Source organism: Thamnophis sirtalis, unplaced genomic scaffold (assembly GCF_051295495.1).
Source record: "Thamnophis sirtalis isolate CommonGarterSnake01/CBP01778 unplaced genomic scaffold, rThaSir2_p1.2 scaffold_4, whole genome shotgun sequence".
In the NCBI taxonomy this organism is placed as follows: domain Eukaryota; kingdom Metazoa; phylum Chordata; class Lepidosauria; order Squamata; family Natricidae; genus Thamnophis; species Thamnophis sirtalis.
In genome coordinates, this window is record NW_028261384.1 from 117,139,710 (window position 1) to 117,166,281 (window position 26,572).

General features: G+C 40.0%; 1 protein-coding gene across 1 annotated transcript; it reads right to left on the reverse strand.

Annotated features, from left to right (window-relative positions):
• LOC148046308 (immunoglobulin superfamily member 1-like) lies at nt 1–26,572 on the reverse strand. The gene is made up of 9 exons (XM_087713875.1): nt 26,389–26,572; nt 26,227–26,262; nt 14,211–14,510; nt 12,593–12,874; nt 11,521–11,574; nt 4,237–4,242; nt 4,024–4,119; nt 2,918–2,955; nt 1–872 (listed from the first exon to the last, which is right to left on the reverse strand). Exons 1-9 carry the CDS (start codon nt 26,417–26,419, stop codon nt 714–716), a joined length of 1,002 nt encoding a protein of 333 aa, XP_087570001.1. The 5' UTR covers nt 26,420–26,572; the 3' UTR covers nt 1–713.

A 26,572-nucleotide genomic window follows, 5' to 3' on the forward strand; every position in this document is an offset into this window, starting at 1 on the left:
TGCCTTAGATCATCTGATGATTGCAACAGCTATCTTGCTACCTTGATCCTCCCATCAGAAGTCAAATACACAAAGAAGAAAGTGGCTTAGTCCCTTATTGCCAGTGCTCAAGAATCAGATGGAGGGATCTATTTTTGTAACTTGCTCAATGTTTCTACTATTCCTTAATGGTACTACATCTATATGGAGGGAAGTAAGCAGTGGGATATCACAAGATTCTGTCTTAGTCCCAGTATTCTTCAATATCTTCATAAATGACTTTGATTAGAGAATAAAAGGGGGACTCGTCAAATTTTCAGATGACACTAAGCTGGCAGGAATAGTCAATACCCCAGAAGACAAGTTCAGTATCCAAAAAGATCTTGACAGACTTGAACAATGGGCCCTATCCAACAACATGAAATTTAAGGTGGAGAAAAGCAAGGTTTTAAACCTGGCAGGAAAAACCAGGGGTACAAGTATAGATTAGGCAAATCTTGGCTCAAAAACAGTAACTGTGAGAGGGACCTTGGAGTCCTAGTGAATGATCCCTTAAATATGAGTCAACAGTGTGTGGCAACAGCCAAAAAAAGAGGTAATATAATCCTTGATTGTATAAACAGAACCACAGAATCAAAATCATGTGGTGTCTATAATTACACATCAGTGGGGAAATAAAAGTAAGCCATTCTTGCTTGTATTCATCTCAGGAGTCGTCCTCCCACCCCAAGGTCTTATGGCATATATGGCTGAAAACCTGTATTTTTTACCACTGATGCATATAAGCAAGGTTCAGAGGTCTGCCTAGGATTGGTTGCCTGTTGAGTTTCCTGTGGCTGGTGATTCAAAATAGCATAGGAAACTTCATCCGGATGTTCTTCAACATCAGAAGTCTAGAAAGAAGAAGAAAGGTTTAGAAGGCATCCTTTCCTTCTCTGTTGCAATACAAGCATCTGAGGTGATATAATGGTGGGTGGGAATGAGCTTGCAAGGGGAAGAGATGCTGCCTAGGGAACAAGCAGATAAAAGGAGGGGGAGTCTGCAGCTGAACAATGGGCCAAGAAAGAAGCTTAGAAAGGATCCATGCTAACTTTTCAGGTGGTTAAAAGAGACAGTGGGTGCTTTGAACTGAGATTTGCATGGCTAATGCCAGCCTCCCAAGTACTAAGCTCCCTCTGAAAGCATAAATCTCGTACCATCTCCTTTTACCACTCGAGGAGTTATGGCAGATAGCAATAGCACTTAGACTTAAATACAGCTTCACAGTACTTTACAGCCCTCTCTAAGTGGTTTACAGTGTCAGCATATTTCCCCCAACAATTTGGGTCCTTATTTTGCCCACCTCAGAAGGATGGAAATCTGAGTCAAACTTGACTTCTCCGGATCCTTTCTAAGATCCTTTCTTTTCCAGTTGTTCAACTTTAGGCTACTCACACTTTCACCTGATCATCCCCCGGACAGGATCTCTTTCCCTTTTCTCCCAAGATTATTCCCACATACGACTTATGAATACTACTACTACTTTTATTATAAGGTTACAATAACAGAATTGTAGAAGTCCCATTTGAAATGCCCCTGCCATCTTTGTGAAAACTAGGAAGGGTCAAATCTGAGACGTTTTCTCAAATTAGTCTTCTACCTTGGATTCAAGTTTCATTTATCTAACCACTTAGTTCTGGCTCTTCCTATTGTTCCTTGAGGTTATTCCTACTTCCCATTACATGCAGTGGTTCTTCAGCTATTCATAATCTACTCTCTACTCTCTACTAGAGGCAGAGGTTTGTAAATGTAAAAATCTTTGCCATCTCTTAGTTTATCAATCAGTTCTGGCTACTTGCTTGCTAAAATCTCAGATCACTTCTTTTGATTTTTGTTCCCAGGTATCACCAAAAGGAGCACATGCTCTTTCATTCTCCTTCTAATAGGATGAAAGCACTAGGTTTTACTTGCCTCTATTGTATATTTCTTGTAAATAAATCTTCTTTCAGTTATAGTTTTAAAAACTCATTCCATTAATCAATGCTCAGGCAGTTCCTGTTCTTAAGAACCTTTATATGCTTCTACACAATGCTTTTACTACTTCCAACTTTGAAGAGACCTAGTGAGCTCCCATTTTTTCATGGAATGGATTGATTTTAGCTTCAGAGAAATTGAACCAATTTTCTGGTTACTCACAGGGACAGGACTGAACCTATACAGAATCCCCACTTTTCCCAGTAAAATAGTTTGCATGATAAGGAGAATTAATTCAGCCTCCAACAAGAATGGTCAGATCTAGTCTTCCTTCTTTTAATTGAGTGGGTCATTTCTGGAGTTAGAGGATTCATATGCACCAGTGCGTCTACCCATTCACTCTCATGATGCCATTATGAATTTAATGCCACTGGTTTCATTATGTGGGATGGCTGCTTAAATTCTAATTCACATATGCCCAACTATTTAAAAGCTTTTATGTGTCTTTCTTCAAGCCAGACTCCCTAAAGCAAGACAAAAAGTAAATGGTTTTAATAGTTAATGTTGAATGTTATCAACTTTTTTTTTTTTTACAATCCTGTAATTCCTTTTAGCGGGGTGGAGTTAGAGTGACTGAATGGAGCTGAGCACTTACTGGCCAGATGCTCTTCCTGATGCCTATGTGGAGTTAGCAGTAGATATTTTCTCTTTGCACTCTGATAGAGGAACATCTGTCAATGTCTAGTATTGAACTCAACCTTCTGAGTGGGAGGTGAGTGTCTTTACCTCTAGGCCATGTTGCTGATTTTGTTGAATGTTATCAATTAATTAGAGTTAATAGCTTTACTCCCTGTGCAACACTCCTTAGATCAAATGAAAACTGACAATTCAGAGGTAACTTTGGAAGAGGACTTGTCTATTCTAACGTCTGTATCTGATGAAATAATCTGGACAAGAAAGGCAGAGTTATGAAAAAAAATCTTACCAGATTCATTGCTGGCTTATGTTCATTGGTTTTGGAACCTGTGGATCAAAGACAGCCATGACATTCTTTGCCTAATTTGAATTTGATTAAAATAATAGCAGCTGATCCTTTCCAAAATATTCTACTCTTAAAATTCCTGTATGAATAAGTGTCTCTCAGATGATTATACCAGAAAGGTTTTGTGCCAAGGTGGCCCCACTCTACCATTGTTAAGAGTCATGAAGACCTGGGCCTTTGGCACCATCACATTTGCCCTCTTTTATTTTTATCTTTTACTGATTTTATTCTAATTTCTTTCATTGTTTCCAACCGTTCAGAGCTGCTAGGAGTTGGATGGCATACAACTTTATTTTTTTAAAAAAAAAATATATATTCATTGCTTAAAAAACCTCCTGCGGTTTTTAAAATACAGCTGTTAAGATTTTCATATTATTCCAGTTTGAAAAGCTGGACTTTTCATATGGAATTTGCAGTTAAAACAAGTTCTGCACATTTCCACTTTAGGTCTTTGCACTCCAAATTTGCAATTTCCTGTCTGGTTAGATTTGCTTGTGACACTTTGTTAACATTAGACATTAGATTATGTCTGTGTTGATTCAAAAGGTTGAAGTTTTATCTTGTACTGCTGATTTATTGCTCAGTTTTCTTAATTTTGCATTTTTCTTTCATCAGATGGCTTTCTTTGCTTTTCAGTGTTTGGTGTAAACCATTGTGAACAATTTTAAAAGCACATTCATCTGTTGAATTGTAATGGCTATAATGCATTTCTTCATTTTTTTTAAGCCAGCCTAGTTCAGTTTTTTTTTTTTACTTAATTCAAGGAGTATATTAAGGAGATATACAAGCTGGGCCAATTACCATGGTTTTCAGATTTTATCGCCTATTGCTAGCAATCTTCAAGCTTCTTTTTAAAACCACCAGGTCTAAAATGTTCTTTGCTTCTCTGTCTGATATTATTAGCTATAATATTTTATGGAGAAGCTTTTTTTATGCTTTTTGTGAAAATGAAGGCAATGCAGTTATTATGAGAGGTTTATAGACCATGGTTGGTTATTGCTCATCCACTTCTCTGTAACCATGTTTATTACAAGATCATCTCCACTTACTTTTTCTCCTTTTCCTGTACAGTACCACAGCCAGCAGCAACATGACAATCAAGAAAGCGCTCACCCCAATGCCTGCCCATAAGTATGGGCCAAGAACTGTAAAGCCAAAACACTTGCATTATACTGCTGCTCCTCTAGATATCCTTCTCAACACTCATGTAGGATTTTCTAGAAGTTCCTCCTCACCCTTCTAGAGATGACGCAGGTTGAAACTGGCGCCTTTTGAATGCAAAGTATATGCCCCAAAATAGACTTATGATCTTTTCACACCTTTTGCTGACAGTGGGGAAGAAAAGCTACTATGATTTTTAAGTCAGTGTGTTTGCTTCTCTCAATGGAGCCCTTTCCCCACACTGCTTCTTGTCCATAGCTCCTGGTTCTCAATCCATTCCACCCTTCCCCTTTTTACACACATGTACGCACAGACATAAATTCCCTGCGTCATCGTTTTACATCATGAGGTGGACCTAGACTTAAGCAACCACATGAGTCAAACCAGTTGAGTAGGTCTTTCCACATCCCTTTCACCACGTAAGCACTACAAATATCGGTTCACCGACAAAAGGGCAACCGACAAAACCGCGCCCAACTAAACCACGGTGACAAAACCGCGAGTTCTAAACCATGCTGACAAATGAGCGCTGAATCGTGCCGACAACAACGTGGCGACAGAAGCGTGCTGTAAACCTAAACCTAACCCTAACCCTAATCTTAACCCTAAACGTAACCTTAACCCTAAACGTAACTCTAATTCTAACCCTAACCCTAACCCTAACCTTAACTTAAATCGCCCTTCTGTCGACGCACTGTTGTCGGCGCGATGATGACGTCGCGGTTTTAGTGACGCGCTTTTGTCGACATGCTTTTGTCGTGTGCACTTTTGTCGGGTCACGCAAATATCTAAGGATACTTTTCTGGAAAGTTTTGTTCTTACTGTTAGTCCCCTGACTCCTTACTTAATTGACAGACACCAATATATCCTTTCTTTTTTTTTTTTTAGTTTTCTGAAAGTAAATGAAAAGGATTTCCATCCATGTTTTGCAGGGACAAACCTGTTTGCTTAGGGGAGAATTGCCTATCCGGTAGCCCTTTAGATATATTAGATACCCCCCCCCCCCAATCTTCAGGTAACATGTTTGAAAGCTAATATGTTAGGCAATGTTTTCAAGTTTTTGTGCCTATATTTCACTTCCCACCACCTTTATTTCAAACTGCCATGCTGTCTCTGAGTTTCTATATCAGATCCAAAAAAACCAATGGCTAGTATATATTAACATGATGCTTCCACAATGTTTGTCAGATGCAATAACCAATTTTGTAATATTAAAACAAATCATTCTTCTTGTTAGCAGTTCGGTATTTTACAGCTCAGCAAACCAAATTACCATGTCCTGGTTTGATTTTATAGGCAAATGTAAATATGATATGTTCTCATTAATGGATAAATTAGAGTGGGAAACTTGATGCTATTTAGATATAGCTGAAATAAACTTTTGAGCATCATTTCTCACAGACTCACCAGCTGTGGCTTCTGCGTGGTGATTCAGCAATATCTTTCCCTTAACAGAGATGATTTTGACAAACAAACCCTCTTGGGCAGTTAAGTAGGAGGGATTTTAAAATGGAAGGAAGAGGAGAAAATCCTTTATTATAAGCATTTTTCAATAAAGTAATTGACACAAGGAAAGCTAATGGAGGACAAAGTGGACTTATACATAATTGCCTAAGGTAGATTTGAAGCTGCCTTGAAGGACACGTCCTCATGACATAGATTTGCTCTCCCATCCATAGCCAAGGATGTTTTAGATTTACCTCATTCAATATTGAAGTAGTATTTTCACCTTGCTGCGTGCCACTTTTGTAGCAACTGTAGTGATGGTGGTGAAGCAAGGACTGAGACCTTCTGAACTCCTAAGAGTCATTTTTGGCTTCTATGAACACTTCCCTCTTTTTTTCCAATTAGTTCTGATTTCTCTCTATGTCCATTTTAGATTTTTGAGAGCAAACATGACCAGGCACTGGGGTTTTGCTGTATTGATCGGTGCCTCACAATATGCTAATCAGGCGTTACACAAAAACTCCTTATGAACTGTAGCTCCTTATTTGTACAGTTCTAGCAGTCTCACATATTAGACAGAAAAAAAATCACATGGGTGACAGACAGTTTACGGGGTGAGGTTTTACTGGTGAAGCAATGACTCCACCCACCGGTGTTAATCAGCTGTTTTTAGACAGAACAAGTCAGCAAGAGAGTGACCTTGAGAGACAGGAGGAAAAGTTGAATTTAAAGCAGCATTTAAAAGATGCCTCAGCCCACAGAAGAGGGAAGGAGCATGGGGAAACACTTCAAAAGGGACCTTCTCTAATTTCCAGAGAGAAAAAGGGAAGAGAGGGGGAGAGGAGAAATATTTTACAGTCTTGCAAGATTCTGTTAATAATAAAGAGAGAGCTAGCACTTCTGTTTGTGTTTCTTCTCTGGACTGCCTCGCAGGGATTACACCAATCTTGAAAGTCTGAAAATATTTCTTAGAAATCCTATACAATAGGTAGGTTAAAATCTAAGAAACAGATAAAGTTCAGATAATCCTCGACTTACAATCATTTGTTTAGTAACTATTTGGAATTGCGATGGGCTGAAAAAGTACAGTCCTTGCACTTACAATCATTTCTTGCACTTATGATTGCTGTACCACCCTCATGTGGTATGAGATGCGTGACAATTGGGATGCTTGGCAACCAGTGTGGATATATGACAGTTCCCAGTATCCTGTGCTCATGTGATCATGATTTGCAAACTTTTGGTGGGGGTTGTGGAAAAAAAAAACCCAATTTAGAAGAATGGATTTGCATTTATGACTGTGGCATTAACGACCACTGGTGGTAATTAATGGCTGTCATAAAAATGGCCGTAAAATCAGATCTGACATGACTTATGACCACAATGACTTCATAAAAGAAATTCCAGTCCCAATTGTGGTTGTAAGTCGAGGATTACCTATAAATCCAGGAAATGGAAAATCAGAGAGCACGAAGACATTATTGTTATTATCATCCCCGACATGGGAAATTAAAGCAATCTGCATATGGAAGCCACTTAGGAATTTATGGCCAACAAACATGGTGAGCGAATATGGGGCTACTGAGAAGTAAAGCCCACAGACTTAACTGCTGGGCTGGCTGCAGGCCAGGGCAGCAGGTGGGCGTCACCGTCGCCATGAATGTCGGCATCAGCGGGGCACTTTGCATCGCGGGAGCCGCCAAGAGCCTTTGCTGTAGACCCGGGTATAGTGCCCGGCACCATACCCGGATCTGTAGCAAAGGCGCTTGGTGGCTCCTGCGATGCAAAGTGCCCCACCGCTGCTGAGGCCGTCGCCCACTCACTGCCTCCCAATTCCCACCGCCGGAGTTACTCACTCACATGAAGCTGCCCGGCGGTGGCTCTTGGCAGGGCGTGGCGCTGCTCTGGCCAGGAGAGAGGCAGGAGGCCGCGTGAAGGGAGGGAGGAGCAGGAGCAGCCACCGCTGGGAAGAGCAGGCTGAACGGCCGCCTTCCCACCACGCGTGTCGCCCCACTGGCACCGGTGGCTGCTCCGGCCCTTCTCCAGCCATGTGTCCATTCCGGCTGCTAGGCGACCTCCCTGCAGCCTCCTCACCCAGCAAGGGGGAAGGTTTGGGGCGTGAAGCTGCCCGGCAGTGGCTCTTGGCAGGTCGCGGCGCTGCTCTGGCCAGGAGAGAGGCAGGAGGCCGCGTGAAGGGAGGGAGTAGCAGGAGCAGCCACCGCCAGGAAGAGCAGGCTGGATGACCGCCTTCCCACCACGTGCGTTGCCTCGCTGGCACCGGCGGATGCGCCACCCACCTGAAGACTCCCACAGGAGAGCGTAGCGGCGGCGGCTGTTTCACCTCACGCAGAGAACTTCCACTCAGTCCCAGAGCTTCTGCCGCCCGCAAGAGAGCGCGGTGGTGGCGGCTGTTTCACCTCGCGCAGAGAACTTCCACTCAGTCCCGGAGCTTCTGCTGCCCGTGGCGGCGCCTGTGCAGTGCCACCATGGGCGGCAGAAGCTCCGGGACCGAATGGAAGTTCTCTGCACGAGGTGAAACAGCCGGCGCCGCAGGGGAGGGCGGCGGGAAGCGACCATGCCTCGTGGACTTGCGGCGTGGTTGCTTCCCACCGCAGCACGGGCGCCGCCACGCCAGCAGAAGCTCCGGGACCGAGTGGAAGTTCTCTGCACGAGTTGAAACTTTGCAAAGGGGGAGAAGGAGGAGAGGAGGGCCGTCTCCTCCCCCCAGCGCCTCCCGATTCGGAGTCCAGCCAATCAGTAAGCTGGCTGGGATGGAAAATTTTAAGCACACCGCATGCTTAAAATTTTCCATCCCAGCCAGCTCACTGATTGGCTGGAGTCCAGGCCAATCAGTGAGCGGCAGGCTGGGCTGGCTTATATTTTTAGTGTAGATAGAATGGAATGAGCCAGCGAGCTAGCAGCTGATGGACAGGGGAGGGCGGTGGCGGCGGCGGCTGTTTCACCTCGCGCAGAGAACTTCCACTCGGTTCTGGGGCTTCTGCCGCCCATGGCAGCGCCTGCACAGGCGCCGCCATGGGCGGCAGGAGCTCCAGGACCAAGTGGAAGTTCTCTGCGCGAGGTGAAACAGCCGCCGGCACAGGGGAGGGCGGCGGGAAGCAACCATGCCTTACGGACTCGCAGCATGGTCGCTTTCCACCGCAGCAGAGGGGCCGGCAGAAACTCCGGGACCGAGTGGAAGTTCTCTGCACGAGGTGAAACAGCCGCCGCCGCAGGGGAGGGTGGTGGGAAGCGACCACGCCTCGCGGACTCGTGGTGTGGTTGCTTCCCACTGCAGCACAGGGGCCACCACAGGCGGCAGAAGCTCCAGGACCAAGTGGAAGTTCTCTGCGCGAGGTGAAACTCCGCAAAGGGGGAGAAGGAGGAGAGGAGGGCCGTCTCCTCCCCCCAGTGCCTGTGGCTTAACTGTGACTCACCAGTTAAGCTAAGCAGCAAGCAAAACAAGACGAAATGAAATGGAGACTCGCGCAGCATGCTAAGCTAAGCAAAGTCCAGCCAATCAGTGAGCTGGCTGGGATGGAAAACCAGCCAGCTCACTGATTGGCTGGAGTCCAGGCCAATCAGTGAGCAGCAGGCTGGGCTGGCTTATATTTTTAGTGTAGATAGAACGGAACAAGCCAGCGAGCTAGCAGCTGATGGGCGAGAGAGCGAGCGAGATGCGAGCGCCAAAATAAAGCGGGTTTTTTAAAGAACGGCCCGGGACGCGGGAAAAATTATGGGAAGGCGTGCCTGTCCCGCCAAATGCGGGACGTCTTGTCACCCTACTCTTGGCAGCTCCCGCGATGCAAAGTGGAGAGTTGAACTTGCTTGGAGCATGTGCTTTCCAACACAGGCGCGTTTTACAAGCAAGGCTCCTGCTGCTAGATTGCGCAGTCGCTCAACTGCAAAGCATGATTAGCTGCTCCCAGATCAGGAGGCGGGAGAATCAAGTGCCTCCTTTGCATACAAAATCTTTTGCTTTTTAACCCTTGCTTAACTCTTAAAAGGCAAAAAATTCCTTATGCAAAGGAGGCCCATAGTTCTCTAGCCTCCCCCTACAGTTAAGCAGACTCAAAGTCACTGTGACTTGGAGTCTGGCAGCAACTACCTTGGCTTTAATTATTTAAAAAATATATCTTTAAAATTCTTTCCTTTTCCTCATGACTGGTGAGGCAACACCTCCCCTGCTTCTAGTGACTGCACGTCCCTGGAAAACAGTGAGGTGCTGGTACCTCCTTCATTGGGTATAAGCTGACAGTAACTTCCTTGGGATAATTTAATTTGAATTCCTGCCAGCGGTGTGGAAAAAGAAAATATGCACCACTACAATAGAAGCCCAGCCCCTTTGTCTGTGTGTGTGTGTGAGAGAGAGGGGTGTGTGAATGCGAAGAAAGGAGTAGGGCTTTAATAGCATTGTTGCATCACCCTCTTTCCTGTTTTGACCACTCCCTGCAAGCAACCCTGATTTCAGTCCAGAGAAAGTGCTTGGAGTCCAGGCCCCGAGTGGAATTTTTCAACTCTGGAATTCTGTGATTCAAAATTCAGTCCAAATCACAGTCATAAGAATTCTTTGCAAAGATTAAAAGAACACTAATGTGAAGGGGACAATCCAAATTGGTAGGAGATGGATATAAAAAATCATCATTAAGAATATTGAAAATCCATGTTATACATTTAAGGAATAAAAATCAGGGTCAAATATACAGTAGATTAGATTAAGCAGAAATAGAATTCCATCCACCATTAAATCTGCAAAAAGATCTCTAACCTCAGGTGTCTTTATCAGTTTTCCATCCTATTTTCTGTAAGATCTCAACATGCTGGAAAGTAACCACAAATAATTGTCTTGGGGCCAGTCAGGTTTTGTGTCCTACAATTTTAGCAATGCAGCTAAACAAAGCAATATTCCTTAGCAATGTGTTCGATTTCAAGAATATATCTGATCTTGGTCCTCCACATAGGCCCAAGAAAAAAATTAGAAAAAAATGTGTGGTTGAAAATCAGTTTTTTTGTTTGAAAATATGCTGACAGGAACAATCAGAGGTAAACTGTAAGGGGGTGAAATGGGTATTGAGGAGATATTTTTTCCATGTGCTATTTGGGAAGTGGGCATCTTTTGACTAGAAAAACCATCATGGTGGCTATTTTGAGAAGAAGAAAGCTCTCAAGGCTGTCATCATGGTCCTTGCCCAAAGCATACTTCTGCTTTTCCAGACATGCTCACTTAATAGCAATAGCAATAGCAGTTAGACTTATATACCGCTTCATAGGGCTTTCAGCCCTTTCTAAGCGGTTTACAGAGTCAGCATATTGCCCCCAACAACAATCCGGGTCCTCATTTTACCCACCTCGGAAGGATGGAAGGCTGAGTCAACCTTGAGCCGGTGAGATTTGAACCGCCGAAATGCAGATAACAGTCAGCTGAAGTGGCTGCAGTACAGCACTCTAACCACTGCGCCACCTTGGCTCTTGGCTCTTAACCCCCAAAGCTGCTGCTCTCTTGGTGGCTGAGCACCAGTCTCTGCCACCAGGGATTTCTGAGTGGAGGGATTATACAATCATTAAAAACCCTCATATGTCTCATTGATTGGAGGCAAGAAATTGGAAATCATGTTCCTTTTGGTCTATATTCTCAAAATCAAACTCAGACCAGGTCTGAGCAATTTTATCTCTCTTATCACAATCCTCAGAGCCTCCTTGAAGATGTTCATCAGGCCCCTCCCTTCCACAAAGGAGTGGTTCAAGATCTGTGTTCTTAGTCCCAAGGATAATTAACCAAAGTTAAACCTAACTATGCTTATTAGGTTGCAGCTACAAAGTTTCTCATTGGTTCAACAGGTTTTGTCAATGGGGTCTGGAGAAAGACAGTCCCCTTTCTTATTTATGAAGGGCAAAAATCAAACCTTTTCTTAGCCCCTGGGACTCTATGGGAGGATTCTCACCTGAACTGGACCCTCCGAGTTTCGTCTTCATGGTGGGATTCATCATCTCAGTATCTAAAAAGAAGAAGGATTCAAGAAAGAAATTCATTTATTCCTCTATTTCAACAATATTTTTTGTGAAATCTCTTAGCAAATACACATTTGCAACACATCTTCATTTATTTGCAAAAAAAAAGAGAACCCCCCATAAAACAATGAGGATGGAAGCCCAGCACCACTCTACACAAAACATATGACCCTCCCCCCTCCAATGAACAACAACGGTGAATTAACGTAACCCGCCACCAGCTGTTTTCCAACAAGAGAGGCTCGTTCTGCTCTGGGCACACTGCCACACCATGGGAATCGACCTCAAGTTGGTCACATGATCAACTTCAGAGGACAAGCAGAGCCCACCAGTAAAGGTCCTTGCAGGTCCTGTCTTGACCAAGTCCTCCTCTCCTCTCCTCCCTCTGCATAAAGGAATACTCACATTGCTAATAATCCCGCCTCTTCTGTGTTTCCAATTTCAGCAACTGCTGTCAAGGGATAACTTTAAAATATTATCATCCAACTTTTATGCTCATTTCCAGATCTTTGGCTAAACAATGTCAGCAGTTGCTGTCAATGGATAAGATTATCATCCAAATCTTATGCTTAACCTCAACAATCACTGCAAGCATCACCATTGGAGCAATATCCTTCAGTATTTACAATTGTTATAATCTGATGATGGGACACCTCAAAAGTGCAGATAAGCCTCTGGTCAATATTGCAATATGTGTCTATTCACCCTTCTGTCTCTCTATCTGTTCTCATTCTTCTGAACGTTAATTTTATTGTTACAACCTACTGAAACAAGAACGAGCTGTCTTTTCTTGCCTCTTCATCAGCCTACATGCCAATCTTTCTCTTACCCTGTCTCCCCTGAAATATTCAATGGTCCCAAGACAGATACTTGCCTATCAAGGGTCTCCGACTGGCCTAATGTTTACCAATCTATATGATTGGTACTAAAATTTCTGCCTCAGTCTGAGATCTTCCAGAAATTCAGTCCATCTCAGATGGGCAAATGGAGAATAGGAATGCTTACCTCTCAAAGGCAACACCAACGGATCACTTGGCACTGACCAGACAAAGGGATCGTTTTCATGGTGGTACCGGCAGGTATAACTTTCTGCCTTGTTCAGCCTTTCCCAATAGAGAGAAAATTCCACTCTCTTTTCCCCTCGCTTTGCAGCCTTGTAATCTATCTGCTGCATTGAGTTCATAAGAGCAAATGTCAGACTAAATTCTGTTCCCTCGCACCATATGGAGAAATATGGATGATCTTTTGCATTTAAAATCTGGATGGAAGGCTTGGTCAGGCTGGGATCTAGAAGGGGGAAAGATTCAATGAAACCTCAGAGATCCTTATAGACAAACATCTCCTGCTTCATTCAGCCAGAAATAACATCCCTCCCTTTTCAGTCTTTTGGTTGTAAAAGGATCATCTTCTCCATTCTCAGTACTTTTAAAAAACAATATTTATAAGAAAACCTATTTATTTCTTCCTATTCTATTATTCTATCCAAGGCCCAAGCACTCACATTTCCCTTATCTCACATTCTGTCTCTTCAAAGTGATATACTAATCAGAGAATGGCATCTATAGAGAATGGCATCTATAAAAGCAAAACGATATCAAAATGAAGTTATCGGTGCCATGATGCAAGTGTGCAAATGGCTGAATTGTCTCATGAGGTCAACAACATCTGATGCAAAGATGTAAGTGACCACATTTCTATTTTGCCATCCTCATGCACACGTAGACACGCTTTGTCCAACCCAGTGGGTGCCCAAGCATAGATGTGGATTTAGCATTTCAAGGACTGCAAAAGAACCTAAGTCACATCAGGGCAAAAAAATGAACCAATTTTAATCTGGATCACATTATACAGAAGGAAAATCTCTTGCAAAAATGGCTGGATATTTTAATTGAAGCAACTTGGCTTTCCATTCAGGCATTACAAACGCTAATTTCCCACCTCCTGTACCAGGGTCCTGAGTGGTATACAGAATGCTCCCTCTTCCTAACCTTTCCGAATAACCTTCCTGTGAGATATGTTGGTTGATAGAAACTTTTCTTTTGGGTTTAATGGAGAAAGACATGGATTTTTTTTTTGGGGGGGGGGGGTAGCTTTGATGTTATATATGTTGATGGCAGCAATATTACTTTATGTGCACAACAAAAGGAAGGACTCTTCAATCCCCACAATGGATGAATGGTTGCAAAAGCTAATGGAGTTAACAGGGATGGCTAAACTTGACTGCTTTGATTAAAGGAAAAAACACAATTACTTTTGTTTCTACTTGGAAACCACTTCTGGGCTTTGTGCTCGAGGTGGGGGGGAAAAATGAAAATTTGACTTTGGTAGAAATGGCTGTTTTATCCTATTATGTAAAAGTAAAAAAGTTGAGGTTTGATGTTACTGTCTTATTCTACTACACCAAAAGGAGTTGAAAGTCAATGTCTTTTCTTTCTTTTCCCCCTTCTGTTCTACACTTTCCCCTCCCCCATTTTTCCTATTATTTGCTTTTGTATTTTTCCAAAATTATCCTATGAGCTTCTCTGGCATGGAAAGGAAATATTTGGCTAAAATTGTGCAAAATTGTGAAACTCTTTGTAGTGCCAGTTGTGTGAAAATCAAACAGTTACTGAGCAGACATCACCTGTTAGGTTGAGATAGATTTTATCACTTAAATCTGAGCATCGCCATCCTTCTAGGCAAGATCTGCAGTCGTACATGCCGCCATGTGATTTGCTAAGAATGGACAAGGAAAATGCAGCCTGACTGGACGCTGCCTGCTTGTGTTGTGCAGTTTTCCCTCCATCACTTGAGCTTGTATATTTGGTGAGATAGAATTCTCCATGAAAATCCTGCTGGCTCTTGCAGGAGATGGTGACATCTTTTCCCAAAGCAACCATCCCACTGAAGTTGGTAGATATCAAAGGTGTGGGAAGATCTTGACCTGGATAAGACAAATAATTATTATTATTATTGATCAAATGTGGAAGGTGGAGCATCTGTTTATCCTCAGAAATGGAACAACTAAAGGCAAAATCAGGAGTCTTTCTGTGTTTGGAAGCATATTTTTCTTTACAAAGAGTGGCCGGTTCTTTTTGGAAGACATGATTTCCATCAAGAAAACTTAACCAGAGAATAGACCTGCAATAACATCCATTTTGTTGCTATATATTACCATTACTGCATATCACCAACCTCTAGTTTATTCAATATTTTATATTTAACATTTTCTAGTTTTGCTTCTGTGTATTTACTATGTATTCCATTTATTATTTATCCTAGGCCATCATACATAGATTGCAACATCCAGAGGTTTTTAAAAAAATATAACCTATGCCAGTGATGGCTACCTTTTTTTTGTTGCGTACCAAAAGCACTTGCCTGCGTTCCCACTCACCCACAACCAGAATGCAATGTGTGCTCCACCCCCTGTGCATGCATACGCAATCCCCCCTAAATGCACCCACCCTCTACGCGCAACCCCCTGTGCATGCGCACGTGACTCCCTGTGCTCTGCTTCCCCCACGCATTCACCCTGTCCCCCTCGCCCATTTTTGGCTTCCAGGTTGATGCAGGAGGCTTTCCAGGCCCAAAACAGTTATGCCTTTCTTTTTCCTGTGCTCTCTTTGGTTTCCTCACTCTCTATAATAGAAACATTTATAGTAATGGAGAGTCAAACATTTCAAATGTGACATCTGCTTAGTTCAAAACAGACCGATCTGCCTTTAGCGTATGCTATTTTGACCTTGAAACCAGGCATTTGGCTTTGAAATGTTTTGCACACCTGTCATTTACTCTCCTTGAAAAAATTATCTTTGAAGCAAACAACCTCAGGACAGGTTTCTATAGGAATTATCTCTTCATGCTTAACTCTAGAATTAGGATCCCCTAAGAGATATATACCCAAAGAGATGAGGAACTTCATGCAAAACCCAGAAAAAGAGCGTGAAGCATATTAGATGTAGGAGATAAAAGAATAGGAAAGAAAATACAACTAAATTACCTTTATTCCTAGAGAATTCAATATACCAGTTTCCATCACACCCAAGCCAGTTTCCAAATGATATTGCAAATTATAAGAATAATTAAAAAGCAGATTATTTCTTCACGCACAGGTGGGATTATACAGAATTATACTGGAATTTTCCCTCCATGTTTAACTCTAGAACATAATTAAAGTGCCCTGTAGAATCTGAAATTGGCAAGACTTCGCCTTAGTCTGGTGTGCTAACACATGATCACAACTACATATTCATTGAGCAAAGGAACTGTATGCAAAGCACAAAAAAGCAGATTAATGTAATAAACCAACCCAATAGAGGTAGGAGATAAGGAAAAAGAATTTAAATCAAGTTTACCACGATATGATTCACTATAGCACTGCCTCTTTTTGTTCTTGCAAACCACTATCTTTGCTTTCATTAAATCACTTAAGTATTTTAGGATCTTTGTTCTTTAAATGTACCACTTTTCACTTATTCAGGATCTAATCAACTCCATCTCATCACAATTCCTTCTATTTCTTCCCTTCCTCTCAATGGAACATGTTTGCTTATCCTTCTTTTTTCCTTTTGTGATTTCATCCTCATTCTTTGTCAACCTTACAGTAAAACCCCAAAGTGCTTCATACTATGCTCAATGTGATCATTGTAAGAGAATTGGGACTTGTTTGTTGTTGCCCCCTCCAACATCAAAATTTGCTATTTTGACTTATTTTGATATTCATTCTTCAGAGCAAGCCATATACTTAGTTTCTCCCAGGACCTATACCTCATAAAAGTTCTCTATCCATTGGAATAGAATTCTGAAGAACAAAATTACACTCTTTCAGATTACAAAGGAAAAGGAACCGAGTATAATAGAATGGAAAATATTTAATAGGGATTTTGAATTGTGTGTGTGTGTGGGAGAAAGTTTAGGACTTTAGTTCGTTGTCAGGATCTTGTGAGCATATAGGGAAAACTAGATAAGTTTAATTGTGTAAGGGAGCCATTTTATCATTAAAATACCCTGTGTTTTACAGAGGCAGCAGAGATAAGCTGGAAATAAGCATTGTTTCTTATTAGTGAGTGAAAAAAAAAACAGTTACTTTGTGCAATTATCTTAATCCAGTGTTTCTTAAACTTTTTTTTCTTTCAGGGCCTCTTCCCACTTTTGAAAATTTATGGACCTCAACGAGCTTTTATTTGTATGAGTTACATTCACTGATATTTACCACATAAAAAATTAAAATTGACACATTTGCTGCCAGTACCACTTCTCACAATTGTATGATGGGAATGTTTGATGTTTTATTTTTCAACACGACAAATCATTTTCATTTCATGGACCCTTGAAGGGTTGTTGTGTGATTTCTCCATAGTCCTAAGACCAGTGGTGGGATTCAGCCAGTTTGCACCACTTCAGGAGAACTGGTCCACCACCATCCAGACCTTCCGCACAGCCCTCAAGACCTGGCTCTCCCAGCAGGCCTGGGGATAGGTTTCCAATTTACCCACCCGAGTGTTGACTGTTGAATGCATGTTGTGGTTTACCATTTTATTTTGTTCACTATTGTTTGTCTCTTGGTACTGCACCCCCTCCCCTTGTGATTGTAAGCCGCCCTGAGTCCCCCCAGGGAAAAGGGTGGCCTATAAATCTCAATAAAATGACTAAAAAAAAATGACTAAAATGGTTGCTAACTTTCTGAGCAGTTTGGTGAACTGATTGTTGGAAGAAATCATTAGGGCAGAGAACCGGTTGTAAAATTATTTGAATCCCACCACTGCCTGCCTACGTAGAATTTTGCCTGCCTCTAGTCCATTTCACTGTGTCTTTGTTAATGATGAGCAATCATTATTTATTTAACATATGGCATATCATATATGGACTAGCAAAATACATTTTAACATTAGATTGGTGTTCAAATGCATGTCTAGAAGTGCAACATCAATTATAGTGATACTGTATCATATCGTATAACATAGTATAATCAGATACTGGACCAGTAAATGCCCTCAGCTTACTGCTGGTCATGATGTGAACTACAGCAGGGGACTCCAACCCCTGGGCTGAGGAATCAGTACCGGGCCTAAAGCATGCATAACACCATTCCCTCTCCCCTGCCCCGGGCTGGCCCACGAAACCGAAGAAGTCGGGGAACTCTGATCTACAGTTGACTTTTGACCCTGTAATCATATTGACGGGAGGATACTGTGCCTCATTTACACAGAGAGTCTCTTAGACAACATGTAAGGTGTGAATCCTATTCAGAATTATCCCTTCCTGATGTGGTAGTTCAAAGCCTGGCACCTTTTTTGTGGGGTCATTTATATCAGCTAGAAAAGGATTACCATATTTTTCGGAGTATAAGACGCTCCAAAGTATAAGACGCATCTAGCTTTTGGGGAGGAAAACAAGAAAAAAAATCTGCCTCCCAGCCATTTGCCTCCTTGAAGCAAAAAGCAAATAGCCTGTTTCAGTTTCAGTTTAGCTGATTAGCACAAGGAAAAAAATCTGCCTCTGCCTCCCAGCAATTTGCCTCCTTGTAGCAAACAGTGTTTCAGTTTCACTTTCAGGCTTTTCAGTTAAGAACTGATAGGGGCAGGAATACAGTTGTTTATAGAGCTGTTTCCTGTGGAAACTTTCAGTATCTGGAAACCTATTTTGGAACAAACAGAAGCTCTAAGGGAAAGCTCAGAGTGACCTTGGAAAGACTTTCATCTTAAAAAAAAACGTTTGAATTTTTTCCCCCTAGCTTTGGTGGCAGTGCTTATATTATCTTGCTGGGGAGGTGGTGATTTTTCCCCCTTGGCTCCTTGATTCCTTTTTTTCCCTTTGAAGCCTTGAAGTATTGATTCCTGTTTTTTCTTTGCTCTCTTTTCCTTTCAAAGATATTGGAGACATATGGATGGCTTGTTTTAAAATTTGAGTGAATTGGACTGAAGAATTTTTTTCTCTCTTTCTTTTTTTTAAGTAAGAGATGTTTTCTTTTTCCTCTCTTTTCTCTTTTTTATTCTCTTTTCATTTTATCCATAACTCTGTATTTTTATAGCTGATGCTTAAATTTTTGGGATACTCTAGTGGTTATTTGGGATTTTTATATTACTTGACATTAATTACACTAGAATACAAAAAGAAAAAAATTAGAAGATGTATAGAAAGATAACAACAACAACCCCTGCCTCCTCACTTGCAGGAGGACAAAGATCAATACAATTGATGCTTCAACAAGAAAAAGAGAAGGGAATAACTAGACGCAATCATGCAAGAGATACAAAAATTGCAAGCAGGAGCTTATAGCAATGATGAAAAGTTAGATACCATAGAAAAAGAATTGAGACAACAGAGCAACGAATTGAAAGCATAAAACAAAAAACAGCTAAAATGGAAGGAAAAATAGAAGATATGCAATAATGGATGATGAAATACGAGGACAGAATCCAAAAAAATGAAGAAAAGTTTCAACAAGAAGAGAAGAAGACTAAGGAGTTTGACAGCAGATTGAGTGACGTGGAAAGGGAGAGCAGTGGAATATTAGGATGGGAGATGGATAGGTCTGAATTTTTTTTAAGATTTCAAAACAGAAGAAGAAAGAGGAGAGAACCTAGTACAAATAATATCCGAAATTTTGACAAACGTATTAGAGATATCCAAAGAGAGGATGATGGATGGCATAGATGAAGAATTCCGAGTACACACAAGATATGCAATGAGAAAGGCTCTCCCAAGGGAAGTTCACGTAAGATTTACTAAGAAAGCAACCAAGCTACAAATATTACAGAAAACGAGAGATAGAAAACTAAAATGTAAAGGCAAGGAGATTGTAGTTCTGAAACAAATTCCAAGAAGAGTGAGAGAGAAGAGAATATCAATTTTTGATAAGATTCTGATTAAAAAAGGTGTTAATTATAGATGGCTCATACCAGAAGGTCTATTATTTGCATGGCAAGGACAAAGATACAGGATAGATACAATCGATAAGGCAGAATCCTTCTACGCAGAATACTTCAGAGGAATGGCTGAGAAAACTGGAAAAGAAGAATTATTGGTACACCTACTGGAGGCCCCCATAATTGAGATTGAAAAAATAGAAGATGTTATAGGTGGAATTGATAAAGGAGAATGCGCAGTGGGTAGCCTAAATCCCAGAGAACATTGAGAACCTAGATCAAGTAGAGCCATAAATCCTGTATATAAAGTATAAACATGGAGGAAAAAAATGGCCACAAGCAATATAAATGGACTTAACTCAGCAATTAAAAGAAGAAAAATATTTCACAAATTAGAAAAGCTAAAACTTGACATAATCTTCTTACAAGAAGTGCATATTCAAAAGAGACATGGATATCTACTAGTACAACAAAAGCTTGGAAAAATGTTTACTACATTGGCAAATTGTAAGAAAAGAGGAGTGATCTTCTATATTAAAGATAATATTCCAGCGAAACTAATCTATGCAGATGAAGAGGGAAGAATCTTGATGGTGGAAATTATGGATAATATTAAAAAATACTCTTAATTGCAATTTATATACCCAATGAAAAACAAGATGAATTTTACAAAAAACTCCACAAAAAAATTTCTGACTTGGACTATGTTGATATTTGTATGATGGGAGATTTTAATGGCATTGTAAACCAGAACTTTGACTACAAAACACACAAAACAACATTAAGTAGAAAATTGCTTCCAAAATCCTTTTTCAGGATGATAGATGAAACAAATCTAAAAGATATTTGGAGAGAAAGAAATCCTACAAAAGAACAATATACTTTTTATTCAAATAGACATTCATCATTTTCCAGAATTGATATGATATGGGCCTCACAGAACTGATTTGTAACATACAAGAAATCGAGATTGAAACAAGCACTTGGGCAGACCATAATCCAATTACCATCAAATGGAAAGGCCAAAGGACAAGATCTAGATGGACACTAAATAATATTATATTGAAAGAAAAAGACTTTGTACAGAAAATGGAAAAAGAACTGGCCTTTTTCTTTAAAGAAAATAAAAAAGAAGATACATCAATGCAGAATCTTTGGGATACAATGAAGGCTGTTACTAGAGGTCTGATAAAGACTACACAAGGAAGGGAAATTTAAAGAAAAGACAAACACATAAAGCTTTAGAGAATGACTATAAAATACTTGAAAAAGACCTACAGAGATCTCCACAAAAATGTTGTTAAAATAAAAATGGATACAATTAAACACAAAATGGATCTATGGAAAAGGAAGAACTGGCACAAAAATTTAGAGGTACTAAACAGAACTACTTTGAAAATGCAAATAAGCCAGGCAGATGGTTGGCATATAAACTGAAAAAGAGAGAGAAGCAAAAAAATATTGCAGCTAAGAGATGAGCAAGGACAATTCAGTATGGAAATGCTGAGAAAAAGAAAATTATGCAAGAATATTATGCTAAGCTGTATGAACAAGAGAAAATAGAAGAGGGAGGAGTTAAAAATATTTACAGGACGCTAATCTTCCCCAGATACCAGATGAAACTAGAACAATGTTGGAAGGTAAAATAACGATGATGAAGCTAACGGAAGCACTTAAAAAAACAAAATAATGGAGAGGCCTCGGGACCAGATGGATTACCAGTGGAATTTTACAAAACATTTAAAGAATCCTTGTCTCTCCCACTCTTAGAAGTTATGAATGAAGTGATGTCTGAGAGTAGAATACCTAAATCATGGTCAGAAGCATACATTGTATTGCTACCCAAGGAGGAGACTGATTTAGCACAAACCAAGAACTATATATCAATTTCTTTATTAAATTCAGATTATAAGTTATTTGCATCTATATTGGCTGAGAGACTTGAAAAATACTTAAATAGTTTTATCCACTCTGATCAAAATGGTTTTTTTATCAGAGTGGATAAAATGGGTCCATGCGATGTGTCATCGCGACGTTGGCTCCTCCTTCGGCTTTGATATTTCTTGATGCACAGAAGGCTTTCGATAATGTGAATTGGCAATTTATGTTCTTACAATTGGAACAGATGAATTTTGGTAAAAAATTTATTCGAACTATACAAATGGTATATCATGAACAAACAGCAAAGATAATGGTAAATGGAGAACTGACAGACTCTATTGAAATAAAGAGAGGTATGAGACAAGGCTGCCCACTATCACAGTTACTTTTTGTCTTAACATTAGAAGTTTTAAACAGAAAGATTAGAGAAGAAGAAATAAAAGGAATGAAAATTAAAAAAGAAGAATACAAGCTACAAGCATTTGCAGATGATTTGGTTTTTGTTCTTGAAGACCCATTAGAGACAGCATTCAAATTGTTAGAAAGAATAGAGGAGTACGGAAAAGTAGCAGGGTTGAAAATAAACAAAGATAAAGATTTTGACAAAGGACATACCATTAAGATAAAAGGAAGAGTTGGCGGAAGTTTTGCAGATTCAAGTCACAAACAAGGTTAAATATTTGGGGTTATACCTATCAGCACTCTTAAGGAGGACAATTATATTAGACTGGAGCAGCAAATTGCGACTGATTTGATGACATGGGAAAACCTACAACTATCAATGATAGGAAGAATCTCTACAATTAAAACGAACATTTTACCCAGAATCTTATACCTGTTCTAGACAATTCCAATTAGATTGGGCAAGGACTTTTTTTGAAGATTTAAACAAAATAGTTTTGAAGTTTATTTGGAAAAAGAAAAAAGTAAGAATAAAACTCAAATTGCTACAAGATGCTAGAACAAGAGGAGGATTGGCCTTACCTGACTGGGAGTTATATTACCAAGCAACAAATCTGATGTGGATTAAGGAGTGGATAACACTAAAAAATTCTGGATTATTGATTTAGTGTTGGGATGGCATGCTTTTTTATGGTATAAGGGAACTAAAGCATATGGTTATTTTAGAAGACATTATATAAGGGAGGCTTTGCTATTAAATTGGGAAAAGGTTAAAAAATTACATTACTTAAAAACTCCAGTTGGAAATCAACCATTGAAGCATTTTCATATCCAATAATATATAAAAAGGAACAAACAATTAGATATGTTGAAATATTGAATGCAGAACTCAAATCTATCCAAGAGTTGAAACAAGAAGGAATAGAAATGAATTGGTATTCATATGTGCAGATACACTCTAGATATACGGTAATGAAGATAGAAAATCAAAAGGTCTTTACAATAAAATGACTGAGCTAGACAAAATTTTAACAGGTACTGATGAAAAAGTAATTAAAAAAACTATATGCATATTTATTAGAGGTTAAATTACAAGAGGAACAAGTTAAGGAAACCATGATAGCTTGGGGGGGAAATTTTGGGCAGGGGATTGACTTAGAGAAATGGCAGAAATTGTGGTCGTAAAATTATAAAATGACAATGTCAACTGCATATAAAGAAAATTTGTATAAGATGTTTTACAGGTGGCATCTACCCCCAATGAGAATTGCAAGAATGTCCAAGAATAAATTGGAAAAGTGTTGGAAATGTCATCAGACACCAGGCTCATATTACCACATGTGGCAGACTTGAACTGAAGCCAAAAGATACTGGACTAAAATTCACATGTGGTTGGAGAAAATGATACACAAACACATAGACCTTAAACCAGAGATTTTTTGATTGGGAATCATACCAGAAACTTACAATAAAGACTTGAAATATCTGATTGTAAACATTTTAACAACAGCTAGAATTGTATTTGCAAAAAACTGGAAAAATGAAACAATAGCAAAACAGGAGGAAGTTATTCAAAAAATAATGAAGTGTGCTGAAATGAGTAAATTGACATTTGAAATTAGAGAACAAGAAGATGAGCAATTCTATAAGATATGGGATTTATTTTATCAGTGGCTTGATAAAAAAAACTTGGAAATGAAAAATGTTTATGTTTCAATCGAAGGAGATAAGGGATAATACAATCATGTTGTTAAATAGATTAATAATGATACAATGAAAGACTGACATATATATGAATTAAATAATTTAGAATATTTTGCTTTAAAATGAAGGATAAGGATAATAATGAATCTATGTATATTTGATAGAGTATTGGTGATATTATGCATAAGTTTAAGTAGTGATGTATATTATTAAAATATCTTCTGGATAAATAGTTTAATAAGGAAGTAATGAAAGATTGGTATTTGTATGAAGTGAGTATTTAGAATACTCTGTTTAAAAATGAACGAATAACATTTGTGCTTGAATGTATGATGTACAAGGACAACATGAACGTAAGCATACTTGATGGATGATTGGCGGGATTATGCATAATCAAAAGTAGTGATGTATAAATACAAACAGTTGGAAAATTCTTTTACACTGTAGAAATAATCAGAATGAGGTATGTGATTACACAAAGATATATTGTTATTAAATAGACAATCAAGGATGCAAGGGAATTGGGTTTGCTGAAAAGAAAGAAATATTAACCGTAATTGAATATATGATGTACAATGAAAGTGAGGTACTTAGTTATATTAGACGGAAATTTTGTGATTGTATATGTAATTGAAAATATGGATGCACAAATGCTTGTAACCAAACGACATGCTGTATGTAATGGATGAAAGTTTTATATGTTGTCTTTTATGTTTACAAAAAATTAAAAAAGAAAAAAAAATCTGCCTCCCAGCAATTTGCCTCCTTGAAGCAAAAAGCAAATAGCCTGTTTCAGTTTCAGTTTAACCTGATTAGCACAAGGGAAAAAAATCTGCTTCTGCCTCCCAGCAATTTGCCTCCTTGTAGCAAACAGCGTTTCAGTTTTAATTTCAGTACAGCCTGATTAGCAGAAGCAGCTGATTGTCGATTGGATCGGCCTCCTGATCATTGGCTGTTTCAGGCTGCAGGGATTGCTATTGCCTATTGCCGCCTCTGTGCACCCTGTTTTCAGCCTCTGCACACTCCTCTTTCGGCCTCTGCGTGCCCCATTTCCATTCATTCTGGGTGGAAGGGATTAGAAAAGGTGGAAAATGGGGCACACAGAGGCTGAAAATAGGGCAGGTAGAGGCGGCAATAGGCAATAGCAATCCATGCAGCCTGAAACAGCTGATGGTCGGGAGTCCAATCCAACTGACAATCAGCTGCTTGTGCTTATCCAGCTGAGCTGAAGCTGAAACAGGCTGTTTGCTGTTTGCTGCATGGTGGCAAATTGCTGGGATGCAAAGGCTGAAGGGTGGGGACTGATGAATGGGTGGGACTACATTCGGTGTATAAGATGCACCCAAATTTTCACCCTCGTTTGGGGGGGGGCAAGTGCATCTTATACTCCGAAAAATATGATATATGGGAGTGAGAGTTGCTTAGAGGCAGGAACAGTTTTGGGGGGTTCTGAGGGAATTATGTAAAGTGGGGAACTGAACTTGATCCTGCCATGTTTCCATGTTCAGGGCAAGAAGACCTGGAAATAAACTTTCTTTCTGCTTCAGCTATAACACTTTTTACCAATATACACATAATTTTCTCCTTGGTATAATCTTTCATCATCACTTGCAGTTTCTCACTTTATTTACCTTGTCAAATACAGCCAGCTTGGTCTTTGGTACATTAATTTCCAGATTAATAAACTTTGTTTTATGAGGCATTATTTCAAATATTCACTGCAAATCATTCATATTGTCATCACTTGCAAACTGCACACAGAAAGCTATACACAAAACACCAAAAGTGCAGCAAAAATACACACAAACATCATCACAACTTCTTTTGAATAGGTTCTCTCCAAATTATGCTGACATGATATTATGATGCATACATATCCCTATAGCTCAGTTTGAGTGTCTGACAATTTAATTAAATAAATGGAGATCTCAAACTGTGGTGCTGGCGATAAATTATTGCATATACCATGGACAGTCAGAGTAACTAGCATAGAGGTTTCAAATGATATAAAACCAGAAACATCACTAGAAGCTAAAGTCATAAGGCCGTGTCTGATTTAACTTGGCCATGTCATGCATGCAAATTCATTGTGGAAGTCAATGATGCTAGGAATGGTTAGTGAAACAAGAAGGGGCAAGTAAAACTCACACTGGCTTAATTAAAAGAAGCTGTGCTTGACAGGGTAGCGTTGAAACCATTTGCCTATAAAATTGCCCAGAGTCGGACATGACTAAATGGTTAAAAGAGCAAGACTGAGATCCATGTATGGACACATGTTTAACCACGTTAAAATAGCTTGAGGTGACACAACACACTACAGTGCAAAAGGCCAAAGAAAAACTAAAAGTAGCTGAACTTCGTGCATAGTATAGATGCAACCACCAACTTTAATGGGAGCAATTAAGAATTTTGTGCCAATTCAGTCATTCAATCAAGACCCATCCAGAGTCACTTAACAGTGAAATGGGCAACATATAAATTTAACAAATAAACACATTTCCAAGAAAGACTGAGAAAGTTGTTCCCCCCAAGAATCTGAAAAGCAAGGGATTCCTTTCCTCCCAAACTTTACTGCAAAAGAGACTTTGGAAATAAATACCTTGAAGACCCTTGTGGTCAACCCCACATCAGTGGAAGTGTTGGAGTGCTTACCTTATGCCTCTGTCTAAGCTCAAATCCTCCAAGTATAAACAATTATTTAACTGTTATTTCGGGTGGTCCATAGGCATCTAGAAAATCAACCCTAGAACCTCCCAGCATTTGGGGGAAAAGATGTAAAAAACTTCCACCGTATTGACTCACCTCTAGAAATCCAACACTGCCTGGACAGCCACCATCCTGGAAAGAAGATCAGGCCATTAGAGGCACAGCAACCAAGAAATAGAAAGCAATCTTAGGTTTCTCCCCCCCCCCCGCATCAAACAGCATATATGATTCTCTTTCCCTTCCATGTCAGATACCAACCAAAGAAGAAGACGTTGAGGGATAGCTTCATCTTCAAAGTTCCCTCAGCCCTATAGCCACGAGAGTCTTCTCAGCTCTTCTTGTGTGCAGAAAATGGTCCCCACTGAGGATTTGCACCTCCCAACACACAACACCGACTGGACTATTGTCTAACCATGACTTCTTTGAGAAGTCGCTTTGGTGT